This window comes from Ovis canadensis, chromosome 18, assembly GCF_042477335.2.
Source record: "Ovis canadensis isolate MfBH-ARS-UI-01 breed Bighorn chromosome 18, ARS-UI_OviCan_v2, whole genome shotgun sequence".
In the NCBI taxonomy this organism is placed as follows: Eukaryota; Metazoa; Chordata; class Mammalia; order Artiodactyla; family Bovidae; genus Ovis; species Ovis canadensis.
This window is the reverse complement of record NC_091262.1, coordinates 72586245-72603175: the sequence shown is the minus strand read 5'-3', so window position 1 is coordinate 72603175 and position 16931 is coordinate 72586245. Positions and strand designations below refer to the sequence as shown.

The 16931-nt window shown below is 52.6% G+C and overlaps 1 protein-coding gene across 2 annotated transcripts; it reads left to right on the top strand.

Annotated features, from left to right (window-relative positions):
* The first annotated feature begins 4432 nt into the window (after positions 1-4432).
* Positions 4433-16528, top strand: SERPINA1 (serpin family A member 1). Of its 2 annotated transcripts, none has more exons than XM_069559357.1 (5): positions 4433-4775; positions 12549-13192; positions 14050-14320; positions 15296-15443; positions 16252-16528. In XM_069559357.1, exons 2-5 carry the CDS (start codon positions 12553-12555, stop codon positions 16441-16443), a joined length of 1251 nt encoding a protein of 416 aa, XP_069415458.1. In that variant the 5' UTR covers positions 4433-4775; positions 12549-12552; the 3' UTR covers positions 16444-16528. The 2 variants fall into 2 exon arrangements, with proteins under 2 accessions (XP_069415458.1, XP_069415460.1); XM_069559359.1 differs by lacking the exon at positions 4433-4775 and adding an exon at positions 6829-7072.
* Positions 16529-16931: the final 403 nt, after the last annotated feature.

The window sequence follows — 16931 nt, the reverse complement described above, 5'->3', positions numbered from 1 at the left end:
ACCAGACTCCTCTCTCCAAGGGATTTTATAGACTAGAATACTCTAATGGGTTGACATTTCCTCTTCCAGGGAAACTTTCCAACCCAGGGATCAGACCTGAATCTCTTGCGTCTCCTGCATTGGCTGGCAGATTCTTCACCACAAGCAATGTGGAAGCAGGGTGAAATTTAATTCCTTCTGGAGACTGGAAGTAAGTTCTTTCCCTTACTTTCTCCAGCTTCTAGAGGGCACCTGCATCTTTGGATCTGAGACCCCTTCCTGTCAACCTAACCTGTTTCTATCGTCTCCTTCTCTGACTCCAACCCTCCTGTCCCTCCTTTATAAGGACCTTTGTAATTATATTAGGCTCACCTGGATAACCCAGGATAATTTCTATCCCAAGATCCTTAATCACATCTGCAATGTCCCTTTTTGCCATGGAAAATGACACATTCACAGGTCCTGGAGATTAGGACATGGGCGCCTGTGGGGACATTCCTCTCTTGCTCACAAAGGTATGGACAAAAATGGACCAAAGAGATGGACCAGATGGACCAAGAGATTTAAGTAGATGACACCACACCATCTCCACATGTCCACACTGGTAGTCCCACGAGGGTCAGGGACAGAGGGGCAGAGGGGAGGGGGCAACCAAGAAGGGGCTGCAGATGAAGAGCTGACCAAAGAGGCCTCCAACTTGACATTGAACAAAGCGGGTCATGTGTGAGTGGAGAGAAGCCAAAGAGGTTGCAGGAGCAGAGAAGGACAGGAAGCGAGGGGCTGGAGGCTTAGCCAGCCATCCACAAGGATGGTGATCAGCAGAAGAGCCCAGGCTGGGCTCAGATGCCCTTCCTCTAGGATGTAGGATGTGATCCCTGGGTCTGTGCGTGTCAGTGATGAAGCTGGGAGAAGGCAGGACTGTGCGGGGAGGTGGCTACATGATTGTTAGGGGAAGAGAGGTTTGGAGGTAGGGCTGGGGCCGGGAGAACTGGACTTCTCATGTGGCAGGTGTGTATGAGAATAAACTGCCCCTACTGGAGAGGACTTCTGGGGAAGGAAAGCCTCTGGGGAGGGGTCTCAGCTACCTGACTAGGACACGGGAGGAGGAGAGGCATGGGTGAGGTGATGGGGGCCTGAGCTGCAGAGCGGAGATGGGGTAGAAAGAGAGGAAAAAAGGAGACAGGCTGTGAAATGCCCCTGTCTGCAGGACCCTGCCAGCAGGAGGTGGGTCTGTCTTTGGACTCTTTGCTCCTTCTTTTCATGGAGAACGGGAAAGACTCTCCTTAGGGGGAGGGGAGGGTTGGCAGAAAGAGAGCTGAACAGAAAGTGAGGACTTATGATTCCAACAGGGCTTCCAGGGAACCCTGGGGTCTGCCCCAGTGCCTCCTGGTATTGACACCCAATGTCAGCTTTGCGTCCAGTGTTGCTCCTGCGTCCTGCTTATCTCTTAAACACATCCCCACTCCATCTCTCCCTCAGTGGGACGACTTAAAGGGCTTTGGCCCTTGAGGTTTGGGTTCCCACCAGGCTGTGAGTTTCTGAGCAATTGAGACCACATCTTTTCACTTTTGCCAACTCTGAGCCTAAAGGTGATGATAATATGTAGTGAATGAATGAATAAACGAGCAAGTGCATGAACCGGGGAGGAAATGAAGGAAGAGGACCACAGAAGCTGACTGTAAGTAGAGGAAAGAAGGGAGGAACAGAAGAGGGGGGAGGCAGAGAGGCCGCACCGTCAGCTTCGTGGTAGCTGTGCCTCGGTTTCCTCATCTGTACTGAGAGGACATCACTGGTACCCAATGCACAGGACTGACACAGAGCCTGGGGGTAGTACGTGCTCACGAAGGATCGGCTGTGATATGATGCAAGTGTTGAAAGATCACATGTTGGAGCTGGTTTGGGAGGTTGCATTGTAAAATGAAGGCAGCAAGGGACTCAAGCAAACAGAAATGTCTAAAGTCAACAGGATAGAAGGCAACAAGGTAAATCGAACCACCGCAACCCAAGGTCTATGTTGGGCAAGCTGAAAGAGCCCTATTGCTCTCTGTTATCTGAGACACCCACGCGGGGCTTATACTTCTGAAAAACAAGTCCCAAAGTCCTTCTCAGCCTCCTGCACATCCGGCCTTCCCTGTGGTGCCCAGGGGGAACTTTGTCAACCCCCGCTCTCTTCCTCGCCCAGAGAGGGTTGCTGATACCAAGTCTTGGGGAAGAAGAGAAAGAAGATGGGCCTGGGGCATGGTGTCACTGCCAAAAAACAAGCATGTGCTTTCCAAGATGTCAGCCAGGGTTGCGGAAAGGAGAAGAGAGATTAATGAAAGGGATTCCTTATTCCCAAAATGTGAACATCCACAAGGAAATACTTATTAAACAGGACAGGGGTTGAGCCTCATCAAAGGTGAAAGTCCATAATGGCCAAACATTCAAAAGGATAAAGTTAAAATAAAGTGTGTAAAAAAATAGTGACAATAAAAACATTCCTTTTATTCATTTTAACAAGTAAGGGATGGAGCAACAGCTGGGTGTTCTATTCCTTCTATTAATAGTAACTGTATTGTCCCTTACCATGCAAAGAGTTGCCTTCTTTTTCTCCAGGTAAGGATGGAGAGTGAAATGAAAAGCTGTGAATAAGTCAGATAGTTCCAGAAAAAGCAAGAATTGAACCGCACACACAGGAAGTAGCCATGGAGGTTGGGCACAGAAGGAAAGAGGGTCTGCAAGGGTGTTGCAAGCTGGTAGAGTTGCGAGATGCCAGGATGAAGTGAACTCATCCCGATGATGCAAACTCAGTCCATCTCCTGGAATCAAAAACCTGGACCACACAACTAACCCTACTAATGTAAATGAGCTATGAGAAGACAGATATAGTGCCAGGCATGCTAATAGAGCAGGCCTGTCAAACACCCCACCAGCTTCCCTACATTTCAGCCTCATGACAATCATATGAACAAGAGAGATTCTAAGTATGCCCATTTAACAGAGGAGGAAACTGAGGCTCAGAGAGCTGAAATGAGTTCCTCCTCTAAGTCCAGGTTCCCCTGCCTCCAACCACCCCTCACCCAACTTGGTCCTCGGTCCCTCACAGGTGCTCAGAAAGATGTAATTGCCCATGGCCCTCTGACCTAAGGAACAAAATGAGCCCAGCCCCCAGGAGAGGGGATTGGTAGCCTTTAGCCAGAAGCTTGAATCTGAAGAGGTGTCTCTGGGCAAATGCACTAGCCCCTCCCTCCAAATCTTTCTCCTGCTCAGATCCTGGGATTCATCTGAGGTTTTCCGGGCTCAGAATATCAAAGATAAAACATGTTTGGCATTGACTTAGGGCCCATCTGTGCCTGAGACTGTCTTGTGTGTTATCATCACACTGGCTCTTCACAGTCCTGGTATAAGTGGTCATTCTTATTCCCCAACTCACAGAAGAGGAAATGGGGATGCAAAGAGGTTAATTAGCTAAGATCTCATCAGATAGTTGTGGAGTGAAGGCTTAAATCCAGATGCTCAGCCCCCCAGCCCATGCCTGAGCCACTAAGCCACAGTGCCCCCTGAACAAGGGAGCTGGTGCCTGGAAGGGGGCTCCCATAGTGAGTATCGGGGGTACATTGATGTGTCTGTGTGTGCGCCTGGGGCAGTCAGTGTAGGCTAGGTCCCACACTCTCTGGGAAACTGCCAACAGATGTAGCATCCCTGAAGTCCTCCCTCACTCTCTGGACCAAGCAGGGCCTCTGGTCCTTCATCTACTTGGTCTATACGCCTCCCCTCACTCCCTTCCTGCTGCAGACTTCACACTTCATCTTTGTTTCCATCCCTCTCCCATATCTAGGCAGGATTATGGGGGGACAGCCAATTCACAGCCAGCGCACAGCATCTTTCTAGGATACACTCACTCCCAGAGAATCAGTCTGGATACAACAATCAACAGTTCCAGAAGTAACCAAGTGGACAGAACTTTCTCCAGCTTGGCTTCTGATTTGTGATTAGAGAATGGCCCCTGGGTGGACCCACCCCAGGCATTCTGTGCTTGCCCATTTTCCCGGATCATCCCACCGCTCCTTCCCAGGATGCACGTCCAGAGGAGCTCTCTGCAGTGTGAAATACTACAGAAGTGGGCAGAGGGAGGATGGGGAGACGAGGAAGGGCTGAGCATGGAGCCCTGGACTCAAAAGGAACAGGTCCCAACCCAGAGCCCCTCACTTTCTCCCCAGCCCTGCCTCACGTCCTTTCTTCACTCCTCCTCCAAGTGCCCCAGTCCCCCCTAAGATCTTACATCCCTTCTTCCTGCAGCCAGCGTCTGTAACACACCCTCCCCAATAAACACAGCCCATCTCAGTCTCTGTGGGGCTCCCCTTGTGCATTTCAGAGGTGGCTTAGGCTGCCTCCCTCCACAGGTGGCCCTGAAAACCTGCCAAAACGTTGATGCCCGGCTCTGGGCCAAAAGGAGACACCTGTCATGCCCTTTAATCTGCTCTGCCAGGTGCTACCAGCCCGCTTACAGAAGCTCAAAGGCACTGGGTGATTCATCCTGGGTCACACAGCCAGACACAGCAGGGACAACAGGTGACACACAGGACTACCGCCTGGGCTGGAAAGGGTTTTCTGGCATCTGCCTGGCTCCTGGCAGCTTTGTGCAAGGCAGCTTCCTGCCCAGGGTCCCCACCCCTCCCAGACCTGCTGCCTGAACCACCCAGAAGCTCCTTCCTCCTGCGCTGGCAGAGCCTGGGCGCCGCGCTTAGGGCACACACTGCCTCCAGGAGCCCCAGGGGAGGAGGAGTTCCTTCTGCCACAAGAACCTGGCATTGAAGGTAAGGGGGATAGGGGGGCACCTTCCTACCTGCCCCAGACCACCAGGCTGAGAGGCACTAAGCGTGGCAACAGCCTGGACAATTGCCTACACCCACTCAGTGCGAGAGCTGAGAGGGGCAGCCAGGCATGGAGGGAGGCCATTTTACAGATGGGGAAACTGAGGCACGGGGAGGGGAACAAATGTCCAGGAGGTACGGAGGGCAAGCCTTGTTTCATCACACCCTAGGTCTTCAAGCTACAGGTAGGTGCAGAGCCCTGGGTAAGAAACTCCTTCAGCCAGCTCAGGAGAAAGAGTCAGTGTTCTGAAGCTAGCTTGTGGAATCGGAAAGTCTGGAGAGATAGGAGCGGAGAGTCCTTCCCTCCCTGAACTCATTTCTGCTCCTGTATTGGGGGGGTGGTGGTACACACTCTCCTCACAGGGACACTGAGAGGACTGAGTAAGGGAAGCCTGGAGGGAAGCTCCTGGAATGCTCCCCTCATCCCCAGACCACCCACCTAGAATCACAGCAGGGAGACCCATGGGCACAGGGCTCACCATGTGCTCCCGACGCTGGGCTCTGAGCTCTGAAACTGCTGCATTTAATCCTCACAGCAGCCCAGCGAGGTACAAACTGTCACGTCCCCATTTTACAGATGGGGAAACAGGCATGAAGCAATTAAATGACTCACCTGAGATCTCACAGCCAGTGAGTGGGGATGCTGGGTTCCCTGGTCTAAACCTGTGTAGTAGAGGAACCTACAGGCTATTCGCCAGGCACAGTCCCATAGCTGGGGCCAGGGGATGAGCGGAGGACAAAGACACACTTGTCCACTGGCTCAACAAATACCGAGTGTACATGGCGTGCCAAGGGCGTGTAGGGCGGTGCACACAGCATGATGCCAACTGCCTCAGGCTTCTAAATGGACTCTAACCCACTGAAAAGCCCAAGGCGACTGGCATCAAACTACATGCACCACCCCAGTAGGGCCCCACTGGCCTCAATCCCACACTACCACCCTGGCCACCACCAGTGCCCCCAAAAGCCGGCCGTAGCTCCTGGATGGAGCCACAGGTCCCAGGAAAATTCAGGCAGCCTGTGGGTCGAGTTAGCTGGCCGGAAGCCAGATCCAGCGGAAACAGAAACAGGCCTGAGGCTGGCCAGGAATTGCACCTCCTCCCACCTGGAGAAAGCTTGGTGAGCAGGTGTGAGCAGAGGGCTGTGCAGATCAAAATCAAGAGCCTAGTATGTGCCCAGTGCTTTACATAAGTGAGTTCCACATCCCTGGCAATGAGCTGGAAGTGGGACTTCCAAGGCCTTAGGATGCAAATGAAACTACCCCATGTTTCAGAGAGATGGACCAGCTTGCCTGAGGCCACACAACCCTCTATAGTTTTACTCTCTGACCCTGGGCTTGTGCCCATGCCACCCATATCAGCCTTAGGTAGCTGTGTCAACTGCAGTCAGGACCCATTTTCTTTCCAGGGAAGGTGAGAGCGGTTTTGTGTCTGCTGGGTGACTTGAGGTAGATGACCAGTTTCTCTATCTGCCAGCTGAGCTCATAACATTCTCTACCCCTTGCATCTTCAGCAGTGGGCCTTTTGTTTGTTTGTTTTTTAATTTTTTTTTTGGCTATGCTGGCTCTTCACTGCTGCTTCCTCTTGCTGTGGCAAAGGGGCTACTCTAGTTGTGGTGCACGGCCTGCCCATCGCAGCGGCTTCTCTGGTTACGGGCCACTGTCTCTAGGGCACAGGCTCCAGCAGTCACTGTATGGGATAGTTGCCCCACAGCATATGGAATCTCCCCTGACCAGGGATCGAACCTATGTCCCCTGCACTGGCAGGCAAATTCTTAACCACTGGACTACCAGGGAAGTCCCAACAGTGAGCATTGGGCATTTCAAGGTGGCTCCATCAGTGGTAGCTCTTGCTACTGATGAAGCAGCAACTGAGAGCTCCCCAGTGGATTGCAGGCCAGCAAAATCATGCCATCCCCTAGAATGTCGGCATCAATGCCACCCCAGCTTGAATGCAGGATGCTGTGGTTTATGAGCTGGGCACAAAGACTCTTTCGGGGATATGGAGCACAGGGCTGCGTGCCGCCCAGAAGGAGCACCGCTGGACAACGTGAGCAGGCAGTCCAGTGTCCAGCCGATGGACTTAGTCCTTGTTTGTTCCTCTGATAACTGGGGTGACCTTGGTTAATGTTTACCAGCAGCCTCCCCCTTCGCCCTTCTGGGTCCAGTGGTTAAATAGGGGCAAGGACAGGGCTCTGTCTCCTTGGCCTCAGTCACCAGCCCTGACCTGGGACAGTGAATCGTAAGTATGCCTTCCACTGGCCAGGGGCCTCCAGGACCCTGCGCTCCCCAGGCAAGCCTTGGGGATGCAAGGAGGATGGAGCAGGCTGGGGCCGGGCCATCTGCTGTCATAGTAACAGCAGCCCAGGGGTCCTTTCCTGCTTCCCAAGCCTATCCAGGGCCTCCCCAATTCCTCCCGGTGACTAAAGGGGCCCTCTGAGAGCAGAAGTGGAAGTGAGGGGGTGGGGGCTGGCTTTGGCATCCAGCGACCTAGGAGGGAGTATGTTTCTGCTGGCACAGCTCCTGCATCTTTCCCGTCGGTGGTCTTCTGTAGATCTTGTCCCATCGGTGGTCTTCTGTAGGTCTCGTCCCGTCGGTGGTCTTCTGTAGGTCTTGTCCCGTCGGTGTCTTCTGTAGGTCTCGCCGCCTCTGCATTTGCTCGGGTGTGTATCTTTTCTCGCTTCTACAGATGAAAACGATAAGGTTCAGGGAGGGACAGTGAGTAGCCTAGGCTCACAGAGCAACCTGGTAGGGAAGCCAGGTCGGACGGGAAGCTCTGAGTTTCAGCTGCCTCCATTCTCTGCAGAAGTGCCCAGAACAGAACCGTACCAGGTCTTAGCCTGGAGTCACCGAAGTGGGCACCCCTGTGCACAGCGGGCCCCTGGCCATCTTTGTGTGCCGCGGAAGATGGGGAGCGGGGGAGACCACTGTCCTAGGGGTGGGCTTTGAGCTGTATTCCTGAGCCCCCACTCTGCACAGGCAGCCTCTATTTAAGCCTCGTGGCAATCCTCTGAGGTAGTTACCGTGGCGTTCCCATTTGACAGATGAAGACTTCTGGGACAGGGAGGTTCATCCCTTGCCCCCAGTTGCACCATCTAGGATTCAAGCTTAAGCTGAATCCCCTTCAGAATCCCCTGCCCTCATGCCCACTGCAAAATCGTCCCTTCGGGTCTCAGGCACCAGCTGAGGAATGGGAAGCCTGGGTTGGCTTTGAGTCACCTCTGATGCTGGGTGACCTTGGACAGTCACTCATCCTCTCCGCCCTTTTAGGCAAAGCATAGATAACGTTGGCCCTCCTGTCCCTACCCCACTCCCACTGCCTTTGATCTCTGGACTTTAGGAAGAATATGATTTTTCCATCACTGGTGTTTGGAGATGGAATACAAATAAGACCCAAACCAAGGCAACCAGACTCTTTTAGAGGATCCTGAAAGAGCCACAGTGTCGATAACAACTGATGCCTCTGAGAACTGACAGTGTGCCAGGCATTTCTCGGCACTTTGCACCCATTTCATTTGCATAATAGTCTTTTAGGGGAAGTACACCCATATCATCACTGGGAAACTGAGGTTCAGAGAGGTTGAGTAACTAGTCCAAGGTCACAGAACTGATAGCAAATTGAGCGTGGGCATTCTGGCCTCATAGCCTCCAATCTTAGCCACAAAATGACGATGCCCCTCTTTGTTCAGCCAGGTCACCCCTGAGGTTTTCTGTTCTGAGGCCTCTGCCTTCAGCTTTGTACACAGAGAAGGGCTAAATGCCAAATTCAGGGATCAAAACACCCAGGATTAAATTTGGTTCTGTAGAGACTTCCCTTGTGGTTCAGTGATTAAGACTCCCCACTTCCACCGCAGGAAGCACAGGTTTGATTCCAGGTCAGGGAACTAAGATCCCACATGCTGCACACACAAAACATTAGTTCTGTAAGCCACCAGTTCAGTTCTGTGATTTTCAGTCATTTATTTAACTTCTACAGCCCTCGATTTCTCCATCTATGTTGTTGTTCAGTCGCTCAGGCATGTCCAGTTCTTTGTGATTCTGTAGGCTGCAGCACCCCAGGCTTTCCTGTCCTTCACCATCTCCTGGACCTTCCTCAAACTCATGTCCATTGAGTTGGTGATGCCATCCAACCATTTCCGCCTCTGTCGCCCCTGTCTCTTCCTAGCCTCAATCTTTCAGCATCAGGGTCTTTCCCAGTGAATCAGCTCTTCGCATCAGGTGACCAAAGTATTGGAACTTCAGCTTCAGCAGCAGTCCTTCCAGTGAATATTCAGGACTGATTTCCTTTAGGATAGACTGGTTCGATCTCCTTGCTATCTCCATCTATAAAATGGGGCTAATACTAACTCCCACCTCTCAGGGTAAGCTCTGAGGGAAGATGAGACGGTGCATGGATGCCTGCTGTTCACGAAGTGAAAAGAGGAGGAGGATGCTCATGCTGACGTTTGCTAAGAATAGGGTTTGGCAGCTAATAGTCAATGAATAAAGACCTGGAGAATTGAACTCAACATTTTCTAAACTCAGAGGCCATTCTCTGCGGAGCAGGGTTCCCCTCTCTGGCCCTGAGCCGTGTGGCTAACTGGCCCGGAAGAAATCTGCCAGTCTCTACCTTGAACCCTCTCTGTGCACAGGTAGGGCTTCCACACCTGCTAGAGGCCCACTCACTCATCACCGTATCCGTTCCTCACACCTGCCTTGCAAGAGATTCTTTTCTCCACTTACAGGAAGGTGAGGCTCGAAGAAGAGCAATCACTTGCCCAAGGCCACTTATCTGTAAGTGGCGGGGCTGAGTCACCCTGGGCTTACCCAGGTGTCAGTAGGTTGTGACCTTAGGTCATAGTCACTTCCCTGGACCCCACTGGGTCACTCTTGGTCACTCGTTTTATATCCTGGGGGAAAGAAAGGGCATGAGATTAGGCAAAGGGACAGCTCATTCACTGTCCCCGACCTACCCCAGACTCCGGAAGTGGCACTGTGACGTCTTCATTCTGCTGATTTGAAGTTTGGTCCCTGCACCTCTGGGCGCTTCACCATTTCCTCTGGCATCTCTGGTTGGCTCCCCAGCCCTAGGATTGGGGGATTGAGGGAAGGGACGGCCTTTGTTGGGAGAGGAGAGAGAGGTCTTGGGCACTCGAAGTTCTAAGGAAGAGACTGGGAGGCAAAAGGGAGCCCACAGAGTCTCAAGATTGACCTCAGAGTGTTGGGGATCTAATTCTGACACTCACTGAATTGACCTGGGGACACTCTGTCCCATCTATAGTTCGAGAGGTGGGGAAACCAAGCCCTGCTCCAGCCAGCTTTGCCCCTGACTCACTGCGTAGCCTTGCCAGGGCTCTGACCCCTTCCTGGCCTCAGGCCATTTACTGTAGGAGGAGGAAGCCAGAGGAGGTGATGTAACCCCCAGGCAGAAGGATGGGGTGGGGGCAGGGAGGTGCTCACCCCAGCTGTAGCCCCTCTTCCCCTCAGCCCCACTCCAGCCTTGTTACCTTCTTAAGGCCAACATCCCTCTTGGCAGGAGGGCACCTCACCCTGTAACCCCATGGGACGCTTCAGTCCATCTTGTTCCACCAAACCCAGATACCCCTCTAACTAAAATTCCAGCATTGGTACACAGGGACCTCATTTAGGTCTCCCTTAACCTCAGTTTATACAGCTGGGCAGAGTGAGGCCCCAAAACAAGTAAATACTTACCCAAGACCAAGTGGACAGAGGTGGCCCTGTGCGGACGGGAAGCCTCAGCCTCTGACTCTGAGGCCAATTGGTGTATATAGTGTCCCCATCGTGCAGAGTTCAAATCCCTCATCATCTCTGAGCCTCGCCAAGATGGGGAATTTCCATCAACCACGAAGGACCACACCAAAATCCAGTGGGGAGGTAGCGAGAAACCCAAGGGTGATGGAAATATACAGAATTAATCTCAGCACCATCTTCAGCTCTAAAACCACTGGCTAGTTTACGAAAAATATAAACAGGTATTACATAATCTGTGGTCTCCTCTATTTGGGTTATTTAGAGGCCTGAAGTCCAGGGGAAAAAAAAAAAAGGTAATGGAAAGAAACCAGTTTTGTGCTTCATCTTGTTGTTTATTGGAAAGAAACTTTAAGTCCAAGGAGGTAAGTAAAACCCAGCATTCTTTGTTCACAACTTTTTAACCTCGGGTTTTCATATGCCAAGTTCAAGAGCTCCTTTGTCTTTGTATTTTATTAAAATGATGGTTTTAGTTATGTGACTAATATCAATAGCCAGCTCTGTGGCTGCAGGCACACCCTCTCCTCTGCTTAGACCTCAGTTCCTTTATCTGGGAAGAGAGCAGGTGGTACTTAGGAGACCTCGGCCTGGTGGCCCAAGGCAGGGGTCTGTGTGGAGTGGAGGGAGCTCTGTGGAGCAGAGGTGGTCCTGTGTTGCTGCAGGAGACATTGACTTTGATGATCACTAGATGGAGTCTGACCTTGCTGGGCCAGCCACAGGCCTTGCCATTCCCTGTTGTCTCCCCCGACCAGCCATGGAGCTCATCTTCCTCCCAGTCATCCTCTGAGGGCTTCTGCTTGCCCATCTACCAGCCTCTCCTTCAAGGCCATCTGCTCTCTCAGGTGCTTTCAATGTAAGGTGTGGAGGCTAGACTTGGTGAAGATCTTACTTTCAAAGATCCCCCAAATCTGACTTTCTACCTGCGACAAAGTGAAGACCAGAGAAACTAAGCAACTCATCCAAGGTCACACAGCAGGTGGTGACAGAGACCTAGATTAGAAGCCAGGTCTGTCTGAAAAGGAAAAGATGCTTTTCCAACTCTTACCCACCCACCCCCACCACCGCCCCCACCTCCCGACACACACAAAGACAAATTCCACTTGGCTGGAGGAGCCAGGACCTTCAACACCCACAGCATGCTGAGCACAGAGCTGGGACAAAGGAGGCAAGCAGGGTGTGTAAGCTGACCGTCAGCACAGTCCTGTGACTGAGGCCACAGACTCACTGTGAGGGCAGCCCTCCAGCTCAGGAACATCTACCAGGGGCTGAGGTTCATTGTGAGTGTTGGGGTACAGCCCCCTGCCCCAGCTGAGTTTCCTCACGGCTCTTCTGTGTTCCTGCTGTGTGTCATTGAAGCAAGATCCCTCCCACTCTGGGCTGTCACCTCTCTATCCATTAGGTAACAGATTTTAGTGGAAGTCCTCCTAGGGCTGTTCCAGATCCAATCATCCCTGAGTCCGATTCAGCCAACCTCCTGGGTCATTATCCACTTCCTGTCCCTCAGTTTCCTCTTCCCAAAATAAGGCCAGCAGCACTTACACCTTGGGATATTAGCACTTACACATTGTGGATATTAACAGAGCCATCGAGAACGTGGACTCTAGACCCAGACGACCTGGGAGTGTGATTCTGATTCTGCTACTTGTCTGTCCTGGAACCCTGGACAAGTGACTTAACCTCTAGGAGCCTGGTCTCATCTGTAAGCCCAGGGGTGTCACATGACCTAGGTCAGAGGACTGTTACCGGAACAGGGTAAGATAAGACAGTAAAGAGTTTAGGATGGAATTTGGCGTGCAATAAGTGCCATCAAATCCCTTCCATTGTTCTGAGTCTTTCAATGATGCCGACATAGAAGAGTGTTTGGCATATAGATCCTCGATAAACTGGTTGCTTTGACCTGGCATCTGTCAGTGGCCAAGGGACTCACTGTATGGTCTGACCCAGGCATGGTACCCTTCTCTCTCTTGCAGGATAATGGCACTCTCCATCACACGGGGCCTTCTGCTGCTGGCAGCCCTGTGCTGCCTGGCCCCCATCTCCCTGGCTGGGGTTCTCCAAGGACACGCTGTCCAAGAGACAGATGATACATCCCACCAGGAAGCAGCCTGCCACAAGATTGCCCCCAACCTGGCCAACTTTGCCTTCAGCATATACCACAAGTTGGCCCATCAGTCCAACACCAGCAACATCTTCTTCTCCCCAGTGAGCATCGCTTCAGCCTTTGCGATGCTTTCCCTGGGAGCCAAGGGCAACACTCACACTGAGATCCTGGAGGGCCTGGGTTTCAACCTCACTGAGCTAGCAGAGGCTGAGATCCACAAAGGCTTTCAGCATCTTCTCCACACCCTCAACCAGCCAAACCACCAGCTGCAACTGACCACCGGCAATGGTCTGTTCATCAATGAGAGTGCAAAGCTAGTTGATACGTTTTTGGAGGATGTCAAGAATCTGTATCACTCCAAAGCCTTCTCCATCAACTTCAGGGATGCTGAGGAGGCCAAGAAGAAGATCAATGATTATGTAGAGAAGGGAAGCCATGGAAAAATTGTGGATTTGGTAAAGGATCTTGACCAAGACACAGTTTTTGCTCTGGTGAATTACATATCCTTTAAAGGTAAGGTTGCATAACCAGTCTGAGCTTTTCTGCACAGAATCACCCTCAAAATAGTCTCAAACACTCAGTTCTTAACTTTCCTGGCAGCACAGAATGGGATATAGCCATGCATCTCTGCATGTGTTATTCAGTTTTCCACACATGACCACTAAAACTTCCTATGATCAAATAGGGTTAGGGAATTATGAATTAAACAAAGTCTCTGCAGGACTTTTCAGAGCCCTAAATGACCTAACATGCACTGCAAATTCCCACCAGGGAGAGGTGTATGATATGCAGTGCCTCCCAAAATAGAGTCAGAAAAACAAACCCCGAACCACACTTCTGACAACTGCAGCGCAGAGGAAGTAGTGACACCTTTGGAGTCAGGAAGACCAAGATTCAGATGCTTCCTCTACCACATGAGCCTCCACGAAATTGAAATTCTGGATCCTATACCAGCCTTGCATTATTCTCCCCAGAAGTCTTTTCTGTAGACTGCTGTTTCACTTTAGACCCATTTTACAGATGGTAAAACTGAGGTTTGGGGCTTCCCAGGTGGCTCAGGGGTAAAGAATCCACCTTCCAATGCAGGAGCACAGGAGCACAGGAGATGTGGGTTTGATCCCTGGCTCAGGAAGCTGCCCTGAAGAAGGAAATGGCAAAGCCCTCTAGTATTCTTGCCTGGGGAATCCCATCGACAGAAGAGCCTGGTGGGCTACAGTTCATGGGGTCGCAAAGAGTCGGACACGAGCACACACGCAAATCTGAGGCTCAGAGAGAAGTGCCTCACCAGGAGGCTCAAGGCCCCTTTATTCTCCCACTGATACTAAACCTCCTCCCACCCTTGGCTGACGTCCGCTATCTCTTCTCTCCAGGAAAATGGGAGAAGCCCTTCGAGGTCGAGCACACCACGGAGAGGGACTTCCACGTGAATGAGCAAACCACCGTGAAGGTGCCCATGATGAACCGCCTGGGCATGTTTGACCTCCACTACTGTGACAAGCTCGCCAGCTGGGTGCTGCTGCTGGACTACGTGGGCAACGTCACCGCCTGCTTCATCCTGCCCGACCTCGGGAAACTGCAGCAGCTGGAAGACAAGCTCAACAACGAACTCCTCGCCAAGTTCCTGGAAAAGAAATATGCAAGGTGACCTCCCAAGCAGACCGACCCGGGAGCTGCCACATCTGGTCCGGTCAGAGGGTGGGGGGATAGACCCACCGACCACAGCCATGACCGCCGTGTGTCTGCTTCCAACAGAGGCCAGAATGCATGCACGCGGTACCAGGCAGACTTCAGGAGAGGGCTGGTGCCCAGGGGTGAGGAGGGAAAGTCCTGTCCTTGAGGACTTCCTCCCCAGCCTGGACACTGCCCCTTCCTGGTGCACGGGAGAGCAATGTCAACACATGTTGTTGGCAAACCCAGAAAGAAGAGGATGGGCTTCCTGGCAAAGGGGGCAGTTGAATGTAGATTACAGGATAGAGTGTGAATTACCGGCTAAAAAGTCCACGGCAGGATGAGGGTGGGGGAAGGGGGAGAAATGCTTGGAGAGGCTGAAAAAGCCAACGCCCAGAGCAGGAAACTCCAGGACCTGTTTGAGGCTGGTTCTGATTCCTCTGTCATTAGACGAGTGTGGTTCGACCAGGTCCCCATCATGCACTCCGTATCAGTACATGTCTCTGTGTTTGCAAATATGCCCAGGCCCAGATGAGCAATTTTATCATGTATAACATAAAACAAAGATGAAAATACAGAGAAGTACTCCTCACGCTCTCAAAAGATGTCACTCAGGGCCTGCCACCACACCCCACAGTCCCCTGGGATACTGGCCCTGGACGAGTCCCAGTCTAGGGGGCGCGACCAAACCCTACAGGGAAGTAATGAGTACCGTCCTTCCAGAGGACACCCCGGATCCTCCGGGAGGCCTTCTCAGAGGAGGTGGCCCCTGAGAGGCTCTGCAGGACAAGAGGATCGCTCTGATTCTAATATCCTCTGACCCTGGGCATAGAGGAACTAAAAGTGGAATAAACCAAAGTGTGAGAGCAGGGGGAGAGGGCGCCAACTGGAAAGAACAACCAGAAAAGGAAGCACTTTCAACTCTGTGACTTTTTTTTTTCATGACAGTTCTGCCAATTTACATTTGCCCAAACTGTCCATTTCTGAAACGTACGATCTGAAAACTGTCCTGGGTGAACTGGGCATCAACAGGGTCTTCAGCAACGGGGCTGACCTCTCAGGGATCACCGAGGAACAGCCTCTGATGGTGTCCAAGGTGAGTGTGTCCCTGACATCTGTAGGGCAGAATGCGCGCGGGGCCACAACTCTGGGGCGAGGCTGAGGAAGGGGCAGAGGGACGCAGGCATGCCTGCAGACTGAGGCCCCTGAGGAATGCCATCGCTCCACCACGACAGCAGTGTGGTCAGCTGACGGAGGGGAGGAGGTGGCCTCCCGTGCTCGGCGCGAGGTTGTGTCACTTACTCTCTGTCTCATCCTTGGCGGGGACTTCCCTTTTCTGGGTCCCTATAACCCCCTACTTACAGAGAGAGACTTAGGCTCGGGGATTGCCAAGACACTTTGGCCCCTGCATCTGAGACTCTGGGAACTACTGGTGAATCACTGAGTCTGAGTGATTTCAACCAAAGATGCCGTTTATTCAGGGGAATTACAGGTGCCCAAGAAAACAGCTGCGGTTCAGTGACTGTGAACGGAGTACTTGGGTGGGAACAAGGTACATGGAAGCACCTCTCAAAGTCCTGCTCCCCAAGGAGCTTCGTATCTGGTTCCACAAATTAGAGGGGAGCCAAGGAGACAGAGGGCAGGAAAATCCTCTCTCCCCCGAGGTGATGGGTTGTTTCTCAGGAAGGCTGGGGTACCCTCATGGATCAGACAGAGGCCTTTTGAGCATCCCTTGTGTGTCCCCTGCAGGGCTGGGTAGACAGTGATGGGGAAGGACAGGAGGCCGGGAGAGAGGCCAGCACGTGCCCCACCCTGGGCAAGGCACTCCTCCCCGCCTGGCTCCCAGGTCTGGGTGGGGGCCTGTCTCCACTCACACGCGGCCTCGTTGCTTTCCCCCCTTCCAGGCACTCCACAAGGCTGCGCTGACCATTGACGAGAAAGGGACAGAAGCTGCCGGGTCCACGTTTCTGGAAGCTATCCCCATGTCCCTTCCCCCAGATGTCGAGTTCAACAGACCCTTCCTCTGCATCCTCTACGACAGAAACACCAAGTCTCCCCTCTTCGTGGGAAAGGTGGTGAATCCCACCCAAGCCTAAGTGCCTCTCGGGGTTCAGCTTTCCCCTCCCAGGCCAGGTCCCCTTCTTCCCTCCATGGCATTAAAGGATGACTGACCTAGCCCGAGCTTGTGTGTGGCGTGTCAACCCTCCGTCCTCTTGCATCTGAGTCTTTCTTTGCATCCCCAGGATGTGTGTGGAATCTGGGCCATGGGCCTCCTTCGTGTGTCCACAGCATTAAGATGCCTTAGCATTTATGCTACCCAACCCTGTGCTCGGCCAGGCTGAAAGGTCGGCTGAATCCCACAGGTTCCTGCCTCTCCCCAGTCACTACGGAAAAGCTCCAGGCTTTCCGGTCTCCTCTGGGGTCCCCAGGGGGAAACCCCACAGGCTCGGAATCCAGCCTGTGGCCCCCACCTCCACCCAGCATCCAGTGGGTCCTCCTGCTCAGCCCCATCCCCAGTGGTCTCACTGTGGCCCCCACTTAGAGCCCCTCAGCTGCAGGCTGCCACGGCTTCCAGAGCCTTCAG